Source organism: Dicentrarchus labrax, unplaced genomic scaffold (genome assembly GCF_905237075.1).
Source record: "Dicentrarchus labrax unplaced genomic scaffold, dlabrax2021, whole genome shotgun sequence".
Taxonomy (NCBI): domain Eukaryota; kingdom Metazoa; phylum Chordata; class Actinopteri; family Moronidae; genus Dicentrarchus; species Dicentrarchus labrax.
In genome coordinates, this window is record NW_026136710.1 from 16,007,619 (window position 1) to 16,027,562 (window position 19,944).

General features: G+C 42.7%; 1 protein-coding gene across 4 annotated transcripts in view; it reads right to left on the minus strand.

The window, feature by feature from the left end:
* LOC127370916 (A-kinase anchor protein 2) overlaps positions 1 to 19,944 on the minus strand; it is an 80,756-nt gene that overhangs the window by 22,385 nt on the left and 38,427 nt on the right. For all 4 annotated transcript variants that reach the window (XR_007886308.1, XM_051413410.1, XM_051413409.1 and 1 more), the window contains exons 5-9: positions 18,486 to 18,600; positions 17,983 to 18,004; positions 16,775 to 16,900; positions 14,894 to 15,721; positions 7,918 to 8,003 (exon numbers count right to left, since the gene is read on the minus strand). Coding sequence is in view for 3 of the 4 variants with exons in the window: in XM_051413410.1 (XP_051269370.1) it covers positions 7,918 to 8,003; positions 14,894 to 15,721; positions 16,775 to 16,900; positions 17,983 to 18,004; positions 18,486 to 18,600 (1,177 nt within the window). In the remaining variant the exon portion in view is untranslated. The remainder of the gene's footprint in view (positions 1 to 7,917; positions 8,004 to 14,893; positions 15,722 to 16,774; positions 16,901 to 17,982; positions 18,005 to 18,485; positions 18,601 to 19,944) is intronic.

Consider the following 19,944-nt stretch of genomic DNA (forward strand, 5'->3'; position numbering starts at 1 on the left):
TAGCTTACCCCCAACCATCAGGCAGAGCATATTAACACTGTTGCCCTACGAGAGTGAACCTCTTCTCAGTGTTAGCTTATAGCATTAACTAGCTCTGCTCTGCCTCACACTGAGAAGAGCAGTGTGTTAATCACCTGTCTATTTCAGGAAACCAGCTCATTATCCTGCAGTATTTAGACAGAGGAAGGAGGCTTCACACAGGAAGAAAACAGGCTTGTGACAGCAAACATGTCTGGGCCTGACAATTACAGTTTTTCACATTTATTTCGTTTTTTTTTTTTTCTGTGGTTTCAAAGGAATATAATGGATTCAGTATAATTCTGAAATTCAGCAGCAACCATTTTGTGCCATTCCGAGTGAAAACAAACTAAAGGAAAAAAACAGAATGAATGAGTGGAGAAACATGGCAAATGCAAATGCTTTCATACAAGACCTGAGGGGTCAATCATTTGAGAGAATGGGGTTTGGGAACTAGTTTGTGTTGTTTTTTTCCTTTAGATTGTCATCCAGAGAGAGTAGGACCAACATGATCTGAAATTAGACCCACTAATGAGCTTTAAATTGAATTAATTCCTGTCTGTTTGTGTTTGTTATCTTCAATCATCACCTATCAAGATGATTACAAGTCAGATAACAAACATTACATTTGTATTGCCATACATGAGAAAACTGTCTGCAGCCCCAGCTGAAGAGTTTAAGGAGAACTCCCCTCAGATTCTGTTACAGTCTGTGATGTTCAGTACATTCCAGAAGTTATTTTGTGATGAAGTGTTGTAATTGTACTGTTTGGTGTTCACTCTTTCACTCCAGCTACCTTATCTACTCCCAATTCAGTTACTGATTTCTTGTGCCCACTCAACAACATCCTTGAACCTATTTTATCCATCTGAGAGAGCAAACTGCATCATGACAGCAGCAGTAACTGTGTGGAGTGAGTTTTTAAAACAGTAAACTGTGAGAGCTGCACCCTAGAGGTCTGCTTTTTTCTTTCAGTCTTGCTCTGCTGCCCACAGATCTTTCTGCCCCATCCCAAAGGAAGAGTTTTCTTGTGTCAATCAGAACTAAAAGTGGATGCAATTTTTATGGACCATGCCCTCGATTCTTTGATGGTGCCAGTCGTTTCCCATAGCGACAAGATACTGACCAGATAGTAGAAGCTCAACCATAAATCAAAATTCTAACAGTTGGTCAACATGACCTCACTTTCTAAAAATGCCCCGACTTTGTGGGTCAGCGCCTCGGCTGGGCTCTCACAAGGATAAGTAACGACAATGCCCATGCCCACAGGCGACGGCACTTTGAGCCCCCCTTACACATTCTATAACACCTAGAGCCCCAAAAGGTATTCTGACATTCCCCTCTACAGCTGGAATGTGATAAAGAGACTCCTGCAGCTTTTCACCACCAAAACACAGCACAACAGAGTGCGAGACGAAACTCTGACATTAGAGGTCAACCTCCCTCCGGACTTCCCAAACTACAGATCAAGCCTCTGCTTTAGTGTTTAATCAACCCGTTTCTTGTTTATTGTAAATTTCTCGTGTGGAAAACAATGATTCAGTTCTCTCAGCTTCTGTTAGAGAAGTATAAGCCAATGTATGTAGTTCTAAAACGTAGAAATGTTGTGTTCAAAGGCAGTTATCTTAATTATGTCCTGTTCCGTGTATTTTTTGCGCTGCATTTGCATTGTTGATCTGTGCGTCTTTGTTGTAAACACAGTATTTGTGCTAGCAGGTGGTTTGTGCTTTGCTTTGTGTTGAATGAATGACTTCTGTTGCACAGTACAACAATACTCGGTGGATGTTGTGGACAATAGTGGGTGGTGGAGGTTGTGTAATGGTGGCCATCACATGGCTGGGTTGTATTGTTACGTTTCCTGAATCCCTTCAGTTCTCTTCCTCTCTGGAACACGAATACCAAAACACTGGAGAAAATACTTCTCTAAGATGGAATGCGACAAAAAAAATGTCTCTTTGAGCTCGTTAGATGCTTCATTCAAACATTTTTCTTTCATTGTCAAGCCAAGCAACATGAGTGTCGATACAATATGGCGGTAAAAACCCAGACCATAGTATTTGGTTTGGTGTATCCTGAGTTGGAGAAATAGATGAGCAAATCAGAGGCTAGGAGGAGGATGAAGAATGAGGAAGTTGTCGTCTTATGCCAGAGCCCTCTTCTTTGACTGACATGGCTAAAGATGAATTAACTGCTTTACTGTAGCTTCTGTGTCAAACTTTAACACGACAAAAGCATTTCAGGCACTTTTTAGTAGAGTCTTCATCTTTTCAAATTTGCTCTTCTCCTGCTGCGTCAAGGTGACTTCTTTTTGCTGTGTTATCAAAGGAAGGAGTTATGAGACATAAACCAGATACGCACACAGAGAGACCATTGTGTCCCTTCATCACTTTGTAGCTGTCATCCATTCCCATGGGCCAAACAAAAATAGCCACCAAGTGTCATTCACACCCCTAAGAACTTCTTAAAATTCCAGCTACTTCAGACATGCACAAACATGATCAGGCTTTGTTTAAATGCTGGGAAAATTATTTTAAAGGCTGAGTTTAATAGCTGGCCTGAGGGACACTCACATGGTTTCCAATGACAAAAATGTCTTTCCTATTCATGTTATCCACTTATTGTCAGCAGATAACACACACATTACACTGCATATCCACAATGTGGTACAACTCAATACACAATCGTGTATCAATAGACATTAGTGTCCATGTGAACAGTGCTGATTGGTCTGTTATGTTTGGGACTTCATCCAATAACACAAGGCAGAGTATCACTCTCTTCCTGGAAGACAGCCAGTGGAGGCTCATCAAGAGATCGGCCATTGAAAGGCCATCGGCTAGTTAATGTCAACAACACTTCAAGTCATGTGAGGCTGAGCAGACTTCCTAGACCAGCATCCTCCTTCCTACCTCACGTTTTCCTCACTCGCCTTACATTCACCGTTCCAACTACCCCCACCACACACACCTGCACCGCCCTTTATCTCTCCTTGTACTCATTGTTTCTTGCCATCGTGTCGGTCCCTCTCATCCCGTCTCTCCTTTACCTCATTCCCATTTCCACCTCCTGTGTACTCTTGGCTCACCAATCTTTAGCATCATCAACCACACAGATGTTATGTAACCTGTCATTATATGTGTGTCTGTGTGTGTGTGTGTGTGTCTGTGTGTGTGTGTGTGTGTGTGTGTGTGTGTGTGTGTGTGTGTTTGCTGGGAAGAGGGAGTGGTCTGAAGGAAGAAGACATCCTTGATAACTTTGTTGTTCCTGTCAATGTTGTCACACTCCATGGTGCTGAGAGGGGTGGGGATGGAAAATGTACACATACACATACACACACACACACACACACACACACACACACACACACACACACATATTACAAATCACAGAAACCTTGAGCAGCACTAACAGGCACTGACTGTTTCAATGGGACCCTCAGTATGTGGCAGGTTCCTCCTGTCAGTGACTATCTAATCAAATTGGAGAACTGGCTGTGATTTTCTGTCCCGGGGCCCGGCAGAGGTATTGGCAAACACTCTGCCTGAATTGGCAGTTTGCTGCTTCGCATCGTTATTTCCAGAATCAGCGAGTAATTTCAAATGATGACCAAACAAAACAGCAAACACGGGTGATGAGCTATTCTAAATAGAGTGTGGGCAATGAAAACAGACCTATACCTCCGCTTCAACTTTGTCTGCCCCTCAGTTTTGAAAGTTACTGATCAAATCTGACCAGAATCTCACCAGTGGCTTTTCTATGGAGCTTTTTGTTCAGTGCTTTGATGCTGCCTTTGCCTTCCTGGCTTCCTCTTGCCAGGTGGATGTGTTTGCCAATCTTACGGGCACTGCTGTGTAAACCGGGTGCAGAATAAATAAAAGCTCTCAAATCCAAGATTAACTAGAAAACGAACACATCTCTTTACAGAGCGTCTGTAAGAATGTTAAACAAGTCGTGCTTGATTTGTGGAGCCTCCAACCCCCCCCTTTCTGGTGTTGTGCTGGTCAGCTGCACTGCAAAACGCCAGTAACAATACAGTGAAGTAAAATCAATCAGTGTGACTGAAAGCGACGGGGAAACAGGGTCAAGGTGACTTGCAGGGAGATTCATTTAACTGAAAAACAGCATTTGGTGGAGGTGAAGTATTCAACCAGAATATTTCTGCACCATGAGAGTGCATTTTTAGAATAGATGGGCACAATGGATTCTTTTATATATACCCACAAACACACACACACACACACACACAAATCCATCAGCTAATTACATTCAGCATGGCAACGTCCGTCCCACCTTGAACATGAACATTGTCAAAGTCTCCAATCAAAGAACTGCAAGTTGCTTGGCAACAGCTACAGGCAAAGAGAAAGATTGAAAATTCACCACAAGAAAATCTGGAGCAAACAAACGATGTCTGGCTGCAGGTGGTGTGCTCTTTACATTGTGCCATCGCTCTCCTTGGTTTGATCAGCTGCTGCTCTGTGACACACCAACACAGTCGTGACTGCCTTCTTCTTTCCACCTTTTCAAAATGTGAATGTGCGTTTAATATTCAAAATGCAACTAATGAGTGTTGTGCGGTAGGGGTGGGGCTGAAATTGTGTACACTGCCACTTGACCATGTGCTGAGGTTTCATCAAGCGTTTTTTACTTACAAGAGCAAGAGCATGTAGCCTACTGTGTGCATGTCAGAGAAATCACAGCTTACAAGTAAGGTTAAAAGAAACATACTGATCAAACTAGACTGGACAAAATAAATGTGAGTAAACAGCAAATTAAACAACATTATAATGGTTTTAAGGTGAGGGACATAAAAAGTGACAGCACCAAGAAGACAGTCTCTCTAGCTCTGCCAAGTCATCCAGTATGTGGATGATGAAAACCAGGTTAAGGTCATTTCTTAGATCTAGGTTAAAGTGATGCAGAGGAGGAGGAGGAGGAGCACAAAGAGAGAAATAGAGACTACTGCAGCAAGCAGTCTGGTCCACTGACCTCCTTTGGACGTCTCTCTCTCTGTCAGGAGAGGAGGGTGCAGTATCCTGTGTCCTCCCCACTTTAAAGCCAATCAGTGTAATTACAAGCTCTGTTTCTATTAACCAGCGCACACTTAACCGGCAACACCGTCAGCATAACGTTACAACAAAAAAGGACCCCCAACTGACTGACACACACACACACACACACACACACCCACCCTCCACCCAAGCTAACGTTACACTTTCACTGAATATCCCTTAATATGAGTTTTCTCTCCTACGGAAACTTCACTTAAAATGACATTTACGTTATGTTTTGGGCATTACTTGTGTTTACCTGCGTGGAGAAAGATGTGTAGCAAACCGCTGATCCCCCCGGAGCTCCTTACGATCTAATTAACGGATAATAACCGGGATTAGTTTTTAACGGCGGAGGCGTAACCGACCTGCTGACCGCTGCTTCTTTTCCTTCTCCTTCTTTTCTTTTCTTTTCGCTTTGTCTCCTACTACTACTTCTTCTTCTTCTTCTTCTTTAACGTTCACCTCGAAGAACAAACGTGGCTGCAGCTGCTGCACCAGAAACAAACGAACAAGAGAAGTAGCGGCACCGATGCTCGTGTGCTCTCAACAGCGGCAATAACGGTAACGGCAGCCTCCGACTGGGATGACATTGAGCTCCTTTTACGCGCCAGCTTTTCCAACCAACAGTTCCCTCCTCTTCCTCTCTCCCCTACTCTCTCTCTCTCTCTCTCTCTCTCTCTCTCTCTTTACCAGGCACGCGCGCTGAATAATGCAGGGCTCGCGAGGTCCTGGGAGTGTTTTCTGTCCCGTTCCAGAGACAATCAGAGAGCGAGCCGCCAGCGCGAGCTCCAGCCGAGCACAATGAAGGCCGACCCGCGCGGATCAGGTTACCGCCTTTCATTCATTTATTCAGCTGCAAAACAACCTGACTGCAGCCCGGCCCTCCCCTCTCCCAGCCTCCCCTGCTCCTGTTCCCCACCTCTCTGTCTCCCCACCTCCAGCTCTACACCCCCCTCACCCAAATGTGCTCAGGTGGCATTTTCAGAGGCACAAAACTCAGAACACCCCAGAACCCGGCGGTGACGTTAACTACAGTACGCTAGCCTACATTCACTCAAGTGCCGCACATTAAGTATAATTTCAGGTGATTTCTTCTACTTGAATGATGATTAATACCTTTTTATATTGATGCCACTTCATGCTGCTCGACCACATTTAAAGAGGAACTGTATATAACCTACTGTAACATGTCTGCTGTGGCCATGGAGGAGCAGCGTCTGAACATAACCCTGATGATGTCATTAGGGTCACCTCAGGCAGTTTGAGATGTCGAAGTAATAACAGAGAGCCTGTGTTACAAACTTTAGGTGAGGAGTTTGAAGAGCAGGGCACCATCAAGCAGGGACGCTATCAACTTGCATCAAGGGAAGTGTAGGTTTTTGGGCAAGACTCATACTGGAGGCTAAAAGTCAGAATATCTCTGCCTCTGTTTTTGTTTCACAAAACTTGAACTAGTCTACTTTCAGTCCATGTCTCAGAAGCCCCCCCACCTTCATGGAAGTGTAACAGGGCCCACTAAATACCCCTTAGTACCCCTTTAAGAGGCAATTATTGCACCATTTACCCCACTGCATTTACTATATGGTACTATTATAGTTGCTTTACATTACTTATAAAACATGATAAGTTATTAAGTTATGATGTGATATTTATCAAATAAAATAAACATATGAATGAATAAGTAAGTAAATGAATAACTATTACAGAACAGCATGGCTACTACTACATAAAAAATGTACCATGTGGGAATAATAAGGTCACTATAAACTTGAAACTCACTTCACTGCCTGACAGGATACAGCTCCCTGTAGAAATATACTCTAAGTACCGTATTAAATTGATACTGTATAGATAGAAATGCCCAAAAGTACAGTAAGGTCACTATAAATACACTATTCAGCACCACAGACTCATTTTAAGTTCCCTTTGGAAATATAGCAGCAGATAAAAATGCGACAGTAAAGTAAGATAATATTAAATGTACTGAGTGCTATAAATATACAATGGGTAATTATAAAAAAATATTATAGAGACAGCGTAGGAGGACATCTTCCTATCCAGTGTGAACAGTATGAACAGTGTGTCCTCCCCAGTAGTGTAATTCAGCACAAACAGTCTATGTGGAGCACATACAGTACCCTGTGCAGGAGCCAGTCCAGACAGACAAAACCCAACCTCAGATATCATAGTTGTGTCACTTGTATTTAGTTTTATCTTACACTAGGAAGCACTATGTTCTACACTCTGGAATTCAAGGAATGGTTGTGGGACTTAGTTTCCTGATGTGCCCGCTTTCCCTCAACTTGCCTTGTCTTGAACTGCGTAGAATTGAATCTCTTCTAGCAAAGTACCTAGCCTGTCTGAGTCTCTTAGCACCATGGTTGTCCCGTTCTTCCAATGATTTGTGCTTTACATCTTTTTTGAAATCTATTCCTACTGAGGTACAAGGAAAATTGGCCGTCAGCAACTACATACACACATAGTATGCACACCATTTCAGTGAGTGGCGTAGTGGAAATGGTCGCTTGGAAGCTTGTGATAACCTGTAAAAGGTGAACAAACAGTCCCCGCTTTATACCTGCATCATGAAAGATTTCCTGGCAGATAACGCCCGGGTGTTGATTCCTCCTTTGTTGTTAAACCAAGCTTTCTGACAAACATGTGAGCACATCATGGGTAGAATATGTTGTGGAAAGACTTACACTTCCGAGATGTTATTAACACGCACTGTCCCTGTCAAATAAAGTAATAAACTAAACTGGTTGTAACGTTATAGTTTTGGATTGAAGTAATTGCACCCTTAGATATACATAAAAACACACACACAGGGATACAGACTACTCACCATGGCAGTGTGAGGATGTCTGGTCGGAATGGGAGCCTGATACCCATTTGCTGTTGTCACGGTAACCCCCGGTGTTTGACTGTATCCTATGATAGAACAGAATTTGGGTTATTGTTACCATTGTCTTATTTGTTAGTTTTTTTATAATCATTTGTACCTGTGCTTGACCTATACATATTCCAATGTATACTCACCAACTCTATGTTAATATAGTGTATCATAATATATATCAGAAAAATGTAGATTTTTCAGTGGACTAAGGAAAACAGACCTTTTTTGGCTTGTTATCTGGTTTTGAGTTTCATAAGCCTCAACAGGATGGAATATGTAATCCTTCAAATTAAGTGAAAGCGTGGCAATCCATCTGTCTTCCACGTGTAAATGTGACACTGTGAAAAGATAGTGACGCAAACATGCATCTGTCTTATAAATGTGATCATATTACCAGCTATTGATTCACACAACCAGCACATATGCTTTGGTAGTGGATTGTAAATCAGTGAAATGCTATAATAATTGATATTTTGTAAACTGGTTTATCATTCTCTTAAATTAGAGCAACTCTACTTGCATCATGACATTGATAATAAATCTATAAGTCCTCCTTGTGCTCTCTGGCTGTATTTTTATCTTGGTTCTGTTCTTTGCTGAGTCAGTGACCCAGTTCCACCTTGAGGAAGTTTATCTGATTTCACGTCTTATCATGCTTAACCTCCTGACACTCACACTTACTGCAACTGAAGTAGCAACACAAAACATCAACTGTCAAATCAGGTACGTACTGTAACTGCTGTACCGTTGCTTTTGCTAGCCTACGTCATCAGCTACCAAAACTACAGCTACTGCTACCACTGCCAGTGCCACAGTATGTAGGAGCAACTGCGGTAGACGTAGCGAGAGGTGAAAAGTAACTCAAATCATGTACTTAAGTTTACAGTATTTCAAGGTGCACATACTTTGCTTCTGTAATTCATTTGTATACTTCAATTCTACATGATTGTAGGCCTACTTTTTACTCTATTACATTTATTTGACAGTTACAGTTACTTTGCAGATTAAAATGATGTATGATCAGTTTATAAGATATAGATGTAACTATCTAACATTAAAATGCTGCTTAAACATTAATGCATTAGTAATAATCCAGTGATTAGTAGTAAGTAGTATTTATAAATGGTGTTATTGCATCTACTAGTTCTCCTGCCACTGTTAGTGGGAATAGTAGTGACAGTAGTGGCAACTGTATTGGCATTAGTAGTTATAGTGGCTGTAATAGTAGTAGCAGTAAGGTAAGACTTGGCTCTCCTGTTGCACAGAATACATCATAATTTAAGATCTCTGTGCATCTAATAATTACGATTATCCATTTTTGCTTTCAGTTTTTTTTGTTCTGCTGTTTGTATGTAAAGTTTGACTTACATCACATGGATCACATTACAAGATCATAAAGTTATTGGCCTTGCATTGAACTACATCACTGTAGTCTCGAGCAGTTGAAATCACAATGTTATGATTCATGCTTACAGTGATACACATTTTCCACCATTGACGTGTATTGTCATCCTTTTATTTGTGTGTGTGTGCGTGTGTGTGTAATAATTATCCGCAGTCATGGTTTCTGTTGGAGACATCAGTCATTGTCTTAAGATAAATTAATTAGTGTTTATTATCACGGAAAACACACCCATCTGCTGTGCAGGAAGAGTGTGTGTGTGTTTGTGTGTGTGTGTGTGTGTGTGTGTGTGTGTCTCAAATGTTAGTCCTGTGTTCAGATGCTGGTTGTTACGGCGTCTCTAATATAATCATATACCACCCGGATTATATCTTCTGGAGAAGTGTGTTATGTTTGTGCTGCTTCCCTCCCCAGATCATGTGTGCTTTAAACAAGGATAACAGCACCCAGTCCGAGATACATGCACATTATCAAAGGAAAGATGACATTGTACAATTACAAAACTAATCTCTGTAATTTTACTGTACTGTACTGGTTAAACATAAGACAATCTGTGATCCTAGAAGGCATCTATGTTCTGACACATATCCACAATGTATTGTATGTACACTATTTATCATATGTGGCTGGTTCTTGAGGTGTCCTTGTGTCATACATGTTATTGTTTTTTGTTACCTCAACGTCTTTGTCCTCAAAGTTCATTGCTGTGGAGTTATCAGTGGTGTCAGTAATGTCAGATGAGTGAGTATGCAGGGTGTTGGTGTACCATTTCATGATTTCTTGCAGTACCTAGTATTGATACCAAGGGGGCGCCTCAGGGCTCCTGCAAAACTAGGGCATCTAGATTGATCCAACTATCTGTTTATTTAAAAACTAACCTTCCCATGCTACCTACTCAATATTTTTTGCAGTGTGTAAACTCATTAGATGCCACCGACACTTTATAGGTCCCTACAGGAACATTGCAGTATTGTAGCAATGTTCTCATGAGCAGTGGCTAGTCATACAGACTAAAGAGAGAGATTACATATCACATCCTAGTACAGCTATCCTTTAGTTTGGGCTTTAATATTTCGAGGAACAGACTGATAATAAAGGTTTTAGTCATAATTTATATTTCTTTGCATATATCTTATTGATTTTTTAATTCTGTGTGTGTTTTGGATTTGAACCTAAGAAAATAAATGAGCTCATGAGGGCATAGCACACTGCAGGCAAGTAGAACCTGTCTCAATTAACAGTAAATGGAGGAAAATAGTTTTAATGGTCTATTGGAGCCTATATTTATATAACCTATGTACCACCAAACCACTGTGTCTTTAGTGACAACTGAAAACGCTCTGGACAAACTATCACCCAAATTAAAGTGTAAAATGTGTGTGTGTGTGTGTGTGTGTGTGTGTGTGTGTGTGTGTGTGTGTGTGTGTGTGTGTGTGTGTGTGCTTGTTAGTGGCAGTGGGCATTATAACAGATAGGGATGCAGTAAGGATAGCTTGTGATCTCTTTGTCAGCAGCCAGTGAAAAAGTGAATGTTAGGGACAGATGGAAAGAACAACAAGCAAGAGACGGCAGGGGGGCACTGGAGAAACTCAGCTTTATTGACCAAAGATAGAGAGAGGATACAGACATCAGAGAGGGAGAGGGAGAGAGAGAATGTGAGAACGAGTTGTCATAACTATAAAGAGAGAGAGAGAAAGAGAGGGAGAGAGAGAGAGAGAGAGAGAGAGAGAGAGAGAGGAGGGAAGAGAGATAGTTTGAACAATAGAAAATGGCTCCTTTTTGTTTTAACAGTCCATACAACCATGAGGGCAGGCAGACAAGAAAAAGAGAGACCCCTACAGAGTTAGAGGAGTACTGCAGGCGTGGCAGTGGGGCTGGTAAACTCAACAAGTCTGTTGTTCATGTACAGCTCCTCGCATTACATCAAATATACACACACACACACACACACACACACACAAACCCAAACAGGCAAACCGCATCAGTCAGACTGCATTAACTTCAACTGAGTCTTACTCTTTTCTCCTTTTTTAAAAATGTTTTTTTTTTTTTTTGAGATTGTGATTGCATTATCTTTTGTAGGTACATACAGTAAGTGCTTCTTTGCAATCATGTGTGTGCATTACACCTTGGGGGAAACTAACACTACATGTTTGAGAATACACTTCTCTGTTCTCTGCATAGCGTCCTTTAAAATCTTTAAAACCAAACAGTCATGCAGTGAATATGTCTTGACCATTCTGGGGCACTGAACAGGACAACGTGAGTAATTGTCCCCAGCCTACATGAGCCTTGCTGCAAATAAACTTAATAAGGGAAAATAACTGCTCAAACAGCTCAGAAGAACCATCATGGTGTTTTTTTTTTCCCCCATAAGATCTGCTGTGGTAAATTTGAGCCAGAAGAATAAACATAGACGTGGTGAAATCGATAAAATGTGCTGGCACCTTTTATCTGTAAAATTGTCATTTTGCAGATGAATTTCAACCTTTAATAGCATAGAAAACTATAATGGATTTACTTAAATGAATGGAAAGCAATGGCTGTCTGGAGAGAATAAATGTAAAAACCTGGGTAATGGTAAGCAGTAATGTATATTTAATGAAATTTGCAGTTAATAGGCTGCCATGCAAATCTAATGGTATGGTTATTTAAGATACTTCCTCTGCGCAATATCTTAAGATCCTTCAAAGATGCCTTTGAGGCCGACCGTAACACGTCTGGGAATGGTAGCAGCCGCCAAGAGTTCAGAGAAGGAGGTGGTGGTCAGAAGAGGGGGAAAAAGTTGTGTGGGGTTAATAGTGAGATTACACACAGCAAAGCAGTGAAGTTAGAGAATGAAAATATACGAAGCTCGCATTTGTGCACTCATACAGTTGTGATATGGCATCGTAGGACATCAGAACAATGTCTAGTTCCCATAATACCCAGAATTATCTCTAGATCTCTATATAGATGTGGAAAATAAAATCATCACTAAATAGAATATAGAGCATATTTACATTCTTTATCTACACAGGAAACTAGACCCCAGCGGGCCCAGTGGTGGCCAATCACAGCCAGCTGGACTGACTGACAGCAGCAGTGGCCAATCACACTAAAGCATGTGTGTTTGAAGGCCGACCTACAGTTGTGCACGGACAGAACAGTTTAGAGGTGGGATTGTATAGCTGTGCACAGAGCCATGTAAAGAAAGAACTGATTCACCCGGAGACCTTTCAATGCTGGAAATATGTTATTTTGTTGCCAAGGAATATCGTTTCTGTGACTATTATCAGAGTTAGTACACAGTGCAGGGATGTTCTTTATTCTATGGCCAGGAACCAGTAAAGCAGTCACACAAATGGCTGAAGAAAGAGAAAGAAAATGTGCTGCACTCCACAAAAAGGCTGCTAAGGCTCTTCAGGTCAATTTTCTTCCATATGAATAAAACATTTTGATGTTGAATGAATCATATTAAGACCCAGGTTGGATTTGAACCAAGTACATTACAGTCACTTGCTACACACCGGAGCCACAAAAACACCCCCAAATGACATTATTTGGGATCTGAAGAGCCTCTCTCACCTCTTTGAAAATGTGCAAATGTCTTCTTCAACCACATATCTGGCCCATATAACTTTATTGATCTCACTCTAACAACAGATATGTCTCTGCAGTGTACAATGGCAAAGTGCAGTAGTCACTAACTCTCCAGAAATCAATTCACCAAATGCCATTTGAGCATCACCGTCCTCTCTACTCCATGTTCCATCAAAGACGCTTAAATGAAGCAAAGAATCTTCCCAGAGCATCCATTATCATTCAGCAGAATGAGGATGATTACTGCTTTTGAGAGCTTTTCTGAAAGCCAGCCACGTGAATGTCCTGCAGTGTAATATATACGATGTTATAATGACACCCAGGCCACATTATTTGTAGCACCCTTGTAAACGAGGGCCTGGTTGGTGACTACAGTAAGAGCTGGCAGTGTTTTCAGTTTCTGTGAATTGTAAAGAGTATAATGGATCTCTGGTAGCCTCCTGCAGTGATGAGGTGAATTTAATGGACAAAAAGATGAACGTGAATGGCACTTTTTCTAAAAAGCTCATATGAGCAACAGCTGTCATAGTTGTAATTTGGTGATGTGGTAATGGTTGTTAATATTTATTATTCACAATCTTGTGCCCAGGCTGTTAGTGGTAACCCATGTTTGTTTTCATAGGTGGAAATACATGTTCCTTCGCTGCCAGAGTGTACTCATTAAGCTGCCGTTAGCTTCCTGTGCTCTGCAGGAGAAGTTGGCTGTATAGATCCTACTGTGTGCCAAAAGGTGTTCCACGGCCTCTTATTGGCTGCTGAGTTAGGAAGTTCTAGAATAGGAGGAAATGACTTCAGCAGTGGAATAGCTGAAGTTAATGGACAAAATGACACAGAGAGAGAAAGAGAGAGAGCGAGAGAGAGAGAGAGAGAGAGAGAAAGAGAGAGATGAGGAGAGAGAGAGTCCTGTTACTACTAACTACAGCGTCAAAAACCTCTGTTTCACATGGAAACAGGTGTCCCAATGATTCAATGGCCTTTTAAGATTCAAAACAAAAGAAAAAAAAGGTTTAGGTAACAGCAAACTGAAATAGAGGTGTAATAGAAACTAATTATCTCTATTTTTTTTGTTAGGATTATCAATGTGGAAGAATGAAGAGGCACATAAAGAAACCAAGGCAACAAGAACCTTCCTCTCTGCCCTGGCCAGAGAGTCTGTACAAGGGATGGGGGGGAGGGAGGGGGTTGTTTGAGTTTGTAGGTTGTTTATGTGTGGTTGATTATGTTTGTCTGTGTATGTCTGGAGACAACAGGAGATAAACTGTCAAGAGAAAAGGAAGTTGGGAAGTGACTGAAAAGAGAAATTTAAGCCATAACTGAGACTGTCTGTCTGTTTGAGTGTTTTTTTAAAAATTGGCTCATTAAAAGCGATGATCTGGTTGATTGTCCTTAGAGACAGACGTACTGTTTGGTTAGACAGCATGGCAATGTGACTGATTGTCCGTAAAGTCTTATTGACTGCTTACAGTATTTTTATATAACCTGGTTTAAGCTGTTTGTCAACAAACATACATTTTTCTCCATCTATAGTATGTCTGTTTTCACCGTCAATATAGCAGCATGACAACAGCTTTATTCCTGCTTCATTTGAATTCATGAAATAGACTGTGTTGTCTGAGGAGACAGGAGGCGGGAAGGCAGAGACTCCATGTTGACAGAGAAGGGTAATGAAAGAGCAGAGACGTAGAGGTACTAACGTAACTGAGTACAAAGTCAAAGGTCAGGCAACAGCGTGTGTGCGTGCATGTGTGTGCCAGCCGATCAGAGTCCAGAGGAGGAGCAGGAGGAGGAGGAGGAGGAGGAGGAAGGCAGGGCTTCTGTTAGTAACCATCCAGAGACAGAGGAGAAGAGAGGGGTGTTGTGGGTAATAATAAAAGGGTGGAAGAGGGAGAAGATTCAGTCACATGAGGGTGCAGCACTCGCAGCGTTTCCTCTTGTCTGTACCTGTGGGAGGGGTGAGGCCGGGCGGGGGGGCCGTGTTGGTGTCAGGATTTGCAGGGGGCGAGGAGGCACTGTCAGGCTCACGACCGTCAGATGACAGTTCCGTGCTGACAGCCTCAGACGTGGCCGGTCGCCCAGACACGAGGTCGGCCGCTGTGCCGTCGATGATGGAAAGGTCAGTGACCGTCTTCTCCCTCAGCGATTTCTCGTCGTCTTCGTCAATCAAGACCACCTCGGCCTTCACGGCGCCATCAAAACCTAGCAGCCGCCTGCTCTCGCTCGTGTCCTCAACGTCCTGGTAGCCAAGGAACACCATGGTGACCGGGTGCTCCTCGCTGGCTTGGGGAAGGGAGGTGAGTTCGGCGCCTGGGTGGGCCAGGGAGCCAGGCTGGGTTGTAATGGGAGCAGAGGGGGGCATCATGCCAAGCCGGGTCTCCCTCTGGAGGGTGACCTGGGCTGGTGGGCTTGAAGGGATGGATGGCGGGGCGCAGGAGGGCGGAGACAGATCATCAATATCTGCTGGGGAAATATAGGCCTGCGGGGCAGCTGGGGTCACCATCACATGACCCTTGCCGCCATCTCCCCCTTGTGAGCCGGGCCTGGCAGCTCGCTGGATCAGCTGGTCAACCTGCGCAGAGCTCCAACCATTCTCCACAGTGGTGGTGGACACGCCCCCGGAGGAAGTGACCTCGTAGACCACTTTTCTGCCGTCATCGTAGACTTTGATGCCACGCGACGCCGCATCCAGTGGGTTCACGCGGTTGGCTGACAGGATGCGCTGCTCGCCGGTCTGCGGGTCATGCTGTACGTTGATCTCCATGGCAAACATTGCTGTTAGGGGGGTGGGAGGAGAGACAGAGAGGAGGGATGCATAAGGGAGTGGAGTTTGAAGGAAAAGGGAAGGGGTGGGGAGGGACCAGTGGAGGAGGTGGGGGGTGTTGGGAGGAAAAGGTGGAGGGAGTAAAGCGTGACGATGGGGACACAGTGTTCTTTGATAAAACTGATATCTGCAGTATGAGTTTCTCATTCAAACTGCTATATATGCAATTAGTAAAAAATAACCTTAACTTTATCCGCAGACAAGTACCCAAGAATAAATACCTATATAATATTATGTATATTATTATTCTGTTCGTACACTTCCCTTTTGTTGTGCACAACTGTCTAACTTCATCACTCTGCCCCAAAAGCTGAGCTTTTATTTTGTACAGCACTGCAAAGTCAGCAGCACAAAATACAATCAAACAAACATGTAACATAATTTAACATATTTCCCTTCAGAATAAAAACTTTTTAGTTTTTCTCTTTAAGAAGAGAAACTTAAATTAAAGTCTAAAACTAACAGAAATATCAAAACTAAAACTATTACTAATCCCAAACCCACAGGTACCAAAACGAAACCTAGTTCACGTTACTAAAACTAAATTTTATTTAATGCTAATAGTTTCTGTAATACCATTATGTTTTAAATACTGCTACCAACAAGAATATACTGCATACTTCAACTGTATTTTGCTAACAAAAAAGTTATTTTAAATCTAAGTTCTCAGTTGTACACTTCTTTCGTCAAAAGTTATTACTAACATGAGCTTGGAGACAGCACAGTGCATGTCTGTGTACTTTAAGCACATGTTAAGTTTATGTTATTATGAGTTTCTGACTATGTTGGCCACATATTCTGAGCACACGCTGATGTGAAACTGTCCACATGAGATTTGACTCAATTTGTGCAAACGTGTGCGTATCTGTGCCTGTCCACCCTCATGTGCGCGTGAGTTTGTCCTGGTAATCCAACTTGGCTGTGGCCCAAAAACCTTCCTGTCATCCCTTCATCCCTCCCTCCCTCCCTCTCTCTTCGCTCCCCTCCCTCACCCTCTGTCTTACCAGGTCTTGGTATGGCGTGCTCTCCAGAGGCAGGTGGGCCGGTCCGGGGCTGCGTGGCCAGGACGAGGTGGTCGGGATCGGGGTCCGTGCAGTCCGAGAGAGGGGCGGACATGCAGCCGGTGGCATCTAGTGAGCAGGAGCACAGGGGGGGAAATGACACATGGTCAGAGGGATGTTAGAGGCCGTGAGGGAGAGCCGCAAACACACACGTACACACACACATACGGCAGGCACATGCTGATACACACACATGCACGCTGGGTACACACACACACACACACACACACCTTAGTGATATAACCACACCCTGATACAAAAACACACACACACACACACATACCTCTTAACATGAACCACACCCACACACAAACACACACACACACACACACACACACACACACACACACACACACACACACTTACAGCCCAGCCCCCTAACAGAGAAACTAACCACACCCCTGAGTGGCCCTGCCCGCCCCTATTGCGCACACACACACACACACCCACCATCTCTCTGTTTCTGTGTCCACAGCAACTCTAGCACCCCTGAGGTTCAGTGCTTATGCAGCAGAAGTGTGTGTGTGTGTGTGTGTGTTTGTGTATTTGTTACTGCTTTGTGAGTGTGAGTGTGTGTGTGTGTGTGTGTGTGTGTGAGTGAGAGAGAGTGTGTGTGTGTGTGTGTGTGTGTGTGCGTGCGTGCATGTGTGTGTGTGTGTGTGATGGCAGAAACAAAGCTTTAGGGGCTTACAGGGCTTGATGGTGAATAGGGGGGGATAAAGCCAACGACTGCAGGCTGCAGAGTCATGGCCTTGTGTGTGAGAGCTTCAATAGTCTCTGTGTTCTGAGTGTGTATGTGTGTGTGTTTCAGTGCACGCGTGTGTTTGCGTGCAGGTATATATGTCTATGCGTGCATCCATGGGGGTTCAAGAGCGTGCTCTGGCCTGCATCTCTCCTGCCTCAGCGAGACTATTATCCAGACACACACACACACACACACACACACAAAACACACACACACACACACACACACACACACACACACACACACACACACACACACACACACACACACACACACACACACACACAGAAATAGAAAGAGAGGGACCCCTCTGCTAGGAAACAACAATAACTCAGGGGAGGACACCACCCCAATTAGGTGTGTTTTTGCGTTTTCAATGTGTGTGTGTGTGTGTCATCACTCATACCTCCATCCTGGGTCATCAGACTCTGAAAGAGAGACCAAAGATAATCCATATGAGTCAAAGCAGACTGATATATATATATATATTCAGTTTTTACAAAAATAACCTGATTGAAGGGTGTATATAATCAAAACTTTTTAATAAACAATTTAATCTAATGAATAGATTAAATTTGAGATAATAAGCTGTGTTCAGTTGTTTACAAAATTAGATATAGTATCCTGTCACTACTTTAACAATAACCAATAAAATATTAAAAAAATAACCAAATTTTTGTAGACACAAAGCAACCCAATTCATTCACATATATGGAGCACACTTATGTTTTCAATTAGCAGCAAGAGGTCTATACAAGACTCTATACTCTATACATGACAGTTCAGTACCAACTAGTTAGAGAAGAATTAAGAAAGAATTAGCATACTTGTTTCAAAGCCAACAGTTTGTAGCTCACCAAGCACCTCAATAGCTCATACAAGGTTACATACAAGTTCCTGTTCGTATACCTTCTGCAGGTCTTCTATAGAGCGCTCTGTCTCTTTCAGGCGTTCTCGAAGAACCTGTTCTTTGGCTGATATCTGGGACTCCTCACTTTCTAGTGCCCCGATTTCAGACTCCAGCCTGAAAACACAGCAAACACAAGAAAAGCTGAAGATTCAAAGGAGTTTGTTTCCATGTACGGAAAAAAAGTGCACTGGAAAACGCAACTTGAAGCTGGGGAAAAAAAGATCGTATGAGAAGGCATGTTTGGATCTAGATTGGATTTAACCACAGTGCATTTACACTAGAGACATCTATGGTTAGCAAGGAAGGAAACATGCTAATGTATTTAATTGGATGTGCAACAATGTATGTTTCTTCTTTAGGATGTGCCTCGCAGAGAGAACACTGCACTGTACAGTACAACATCTGGTTAAAATGTGCCTCAGACCACCTGGTTTTGGCCATCAGATTATGCTTGTTCTCAGTGCCTCTTGGGTGCATTTACACCAACCTTTTGAAGTGCACAATTCTGATCTGGATATAATCCAGATGCTCCCAACACACAAAATGACCAGACAGAGATGGGAGGTCGGTATAAAATGTACAGCCATCTGGCCAAGAGCTTTGCCCGATGGACAAATCTCTACATCCCCCATCAGAAAGTTAGAGTCTAGCAGTCAATTGGGCACCATGGCTCATTAAAAATAAGTTGCATTTTAACATGAAGTAAAAACAGTGAAATGTAGCATATTTATGGAAATGACACTCACTAATGTTAGCCATAGGAATGTCTACACAATCAGTTCGGCCATTTTTTCTGGTGAGGACAGTTTCCAGATCAATACCATTACCAAAATTGCACCTAAAATAGGCCTATGTATATACACACTAACGTAAACTCACATGGACATTTAAGAGATGGATGTAGTAACAATACTAGGAAGCGACCAGGGAGGAGGACCAGGGTTGCTTCCTCACTGGCCGCCAGCACTCACAGCACTTCAGAATGCACTCCTCTGGGACGCAAGGAATTTGTGTATGAGCGTGTGCGTGTAAAGGTGATATTAAGGTTCATAACAATGCCATGAGCAGTCGGTCTTCCCACAGTATTTGTGAATCAATAGGGCTCGCTCATCATATCAACACTAGTACACGCTGTCCTGACTGTACTGCTCACCATCTGATCTGAAGCAGTTTAGAGAATGCCGGTTTTTAGTGTGAATAAGTTCAACTGTGAACTTGGTTGAGTTTTCAAAATATCATAACATTAAATAGGGAGGGTACTTTTAGAAATGTTGGTGCTAACAAAATCAAGGATTGTGTCATTAATGTTCACCAGAAAACCTGGAACTTCAGCTCTTATCACTGAGGTTTAACAAAACAGATCCCTAAAGTCTTCACTCATCATTTCACCATCTGCCTGTTTCTACTCAAGTTCATCTTCAGCTACCTGAAGACTGTACTGTGGCACCAGAAATACTT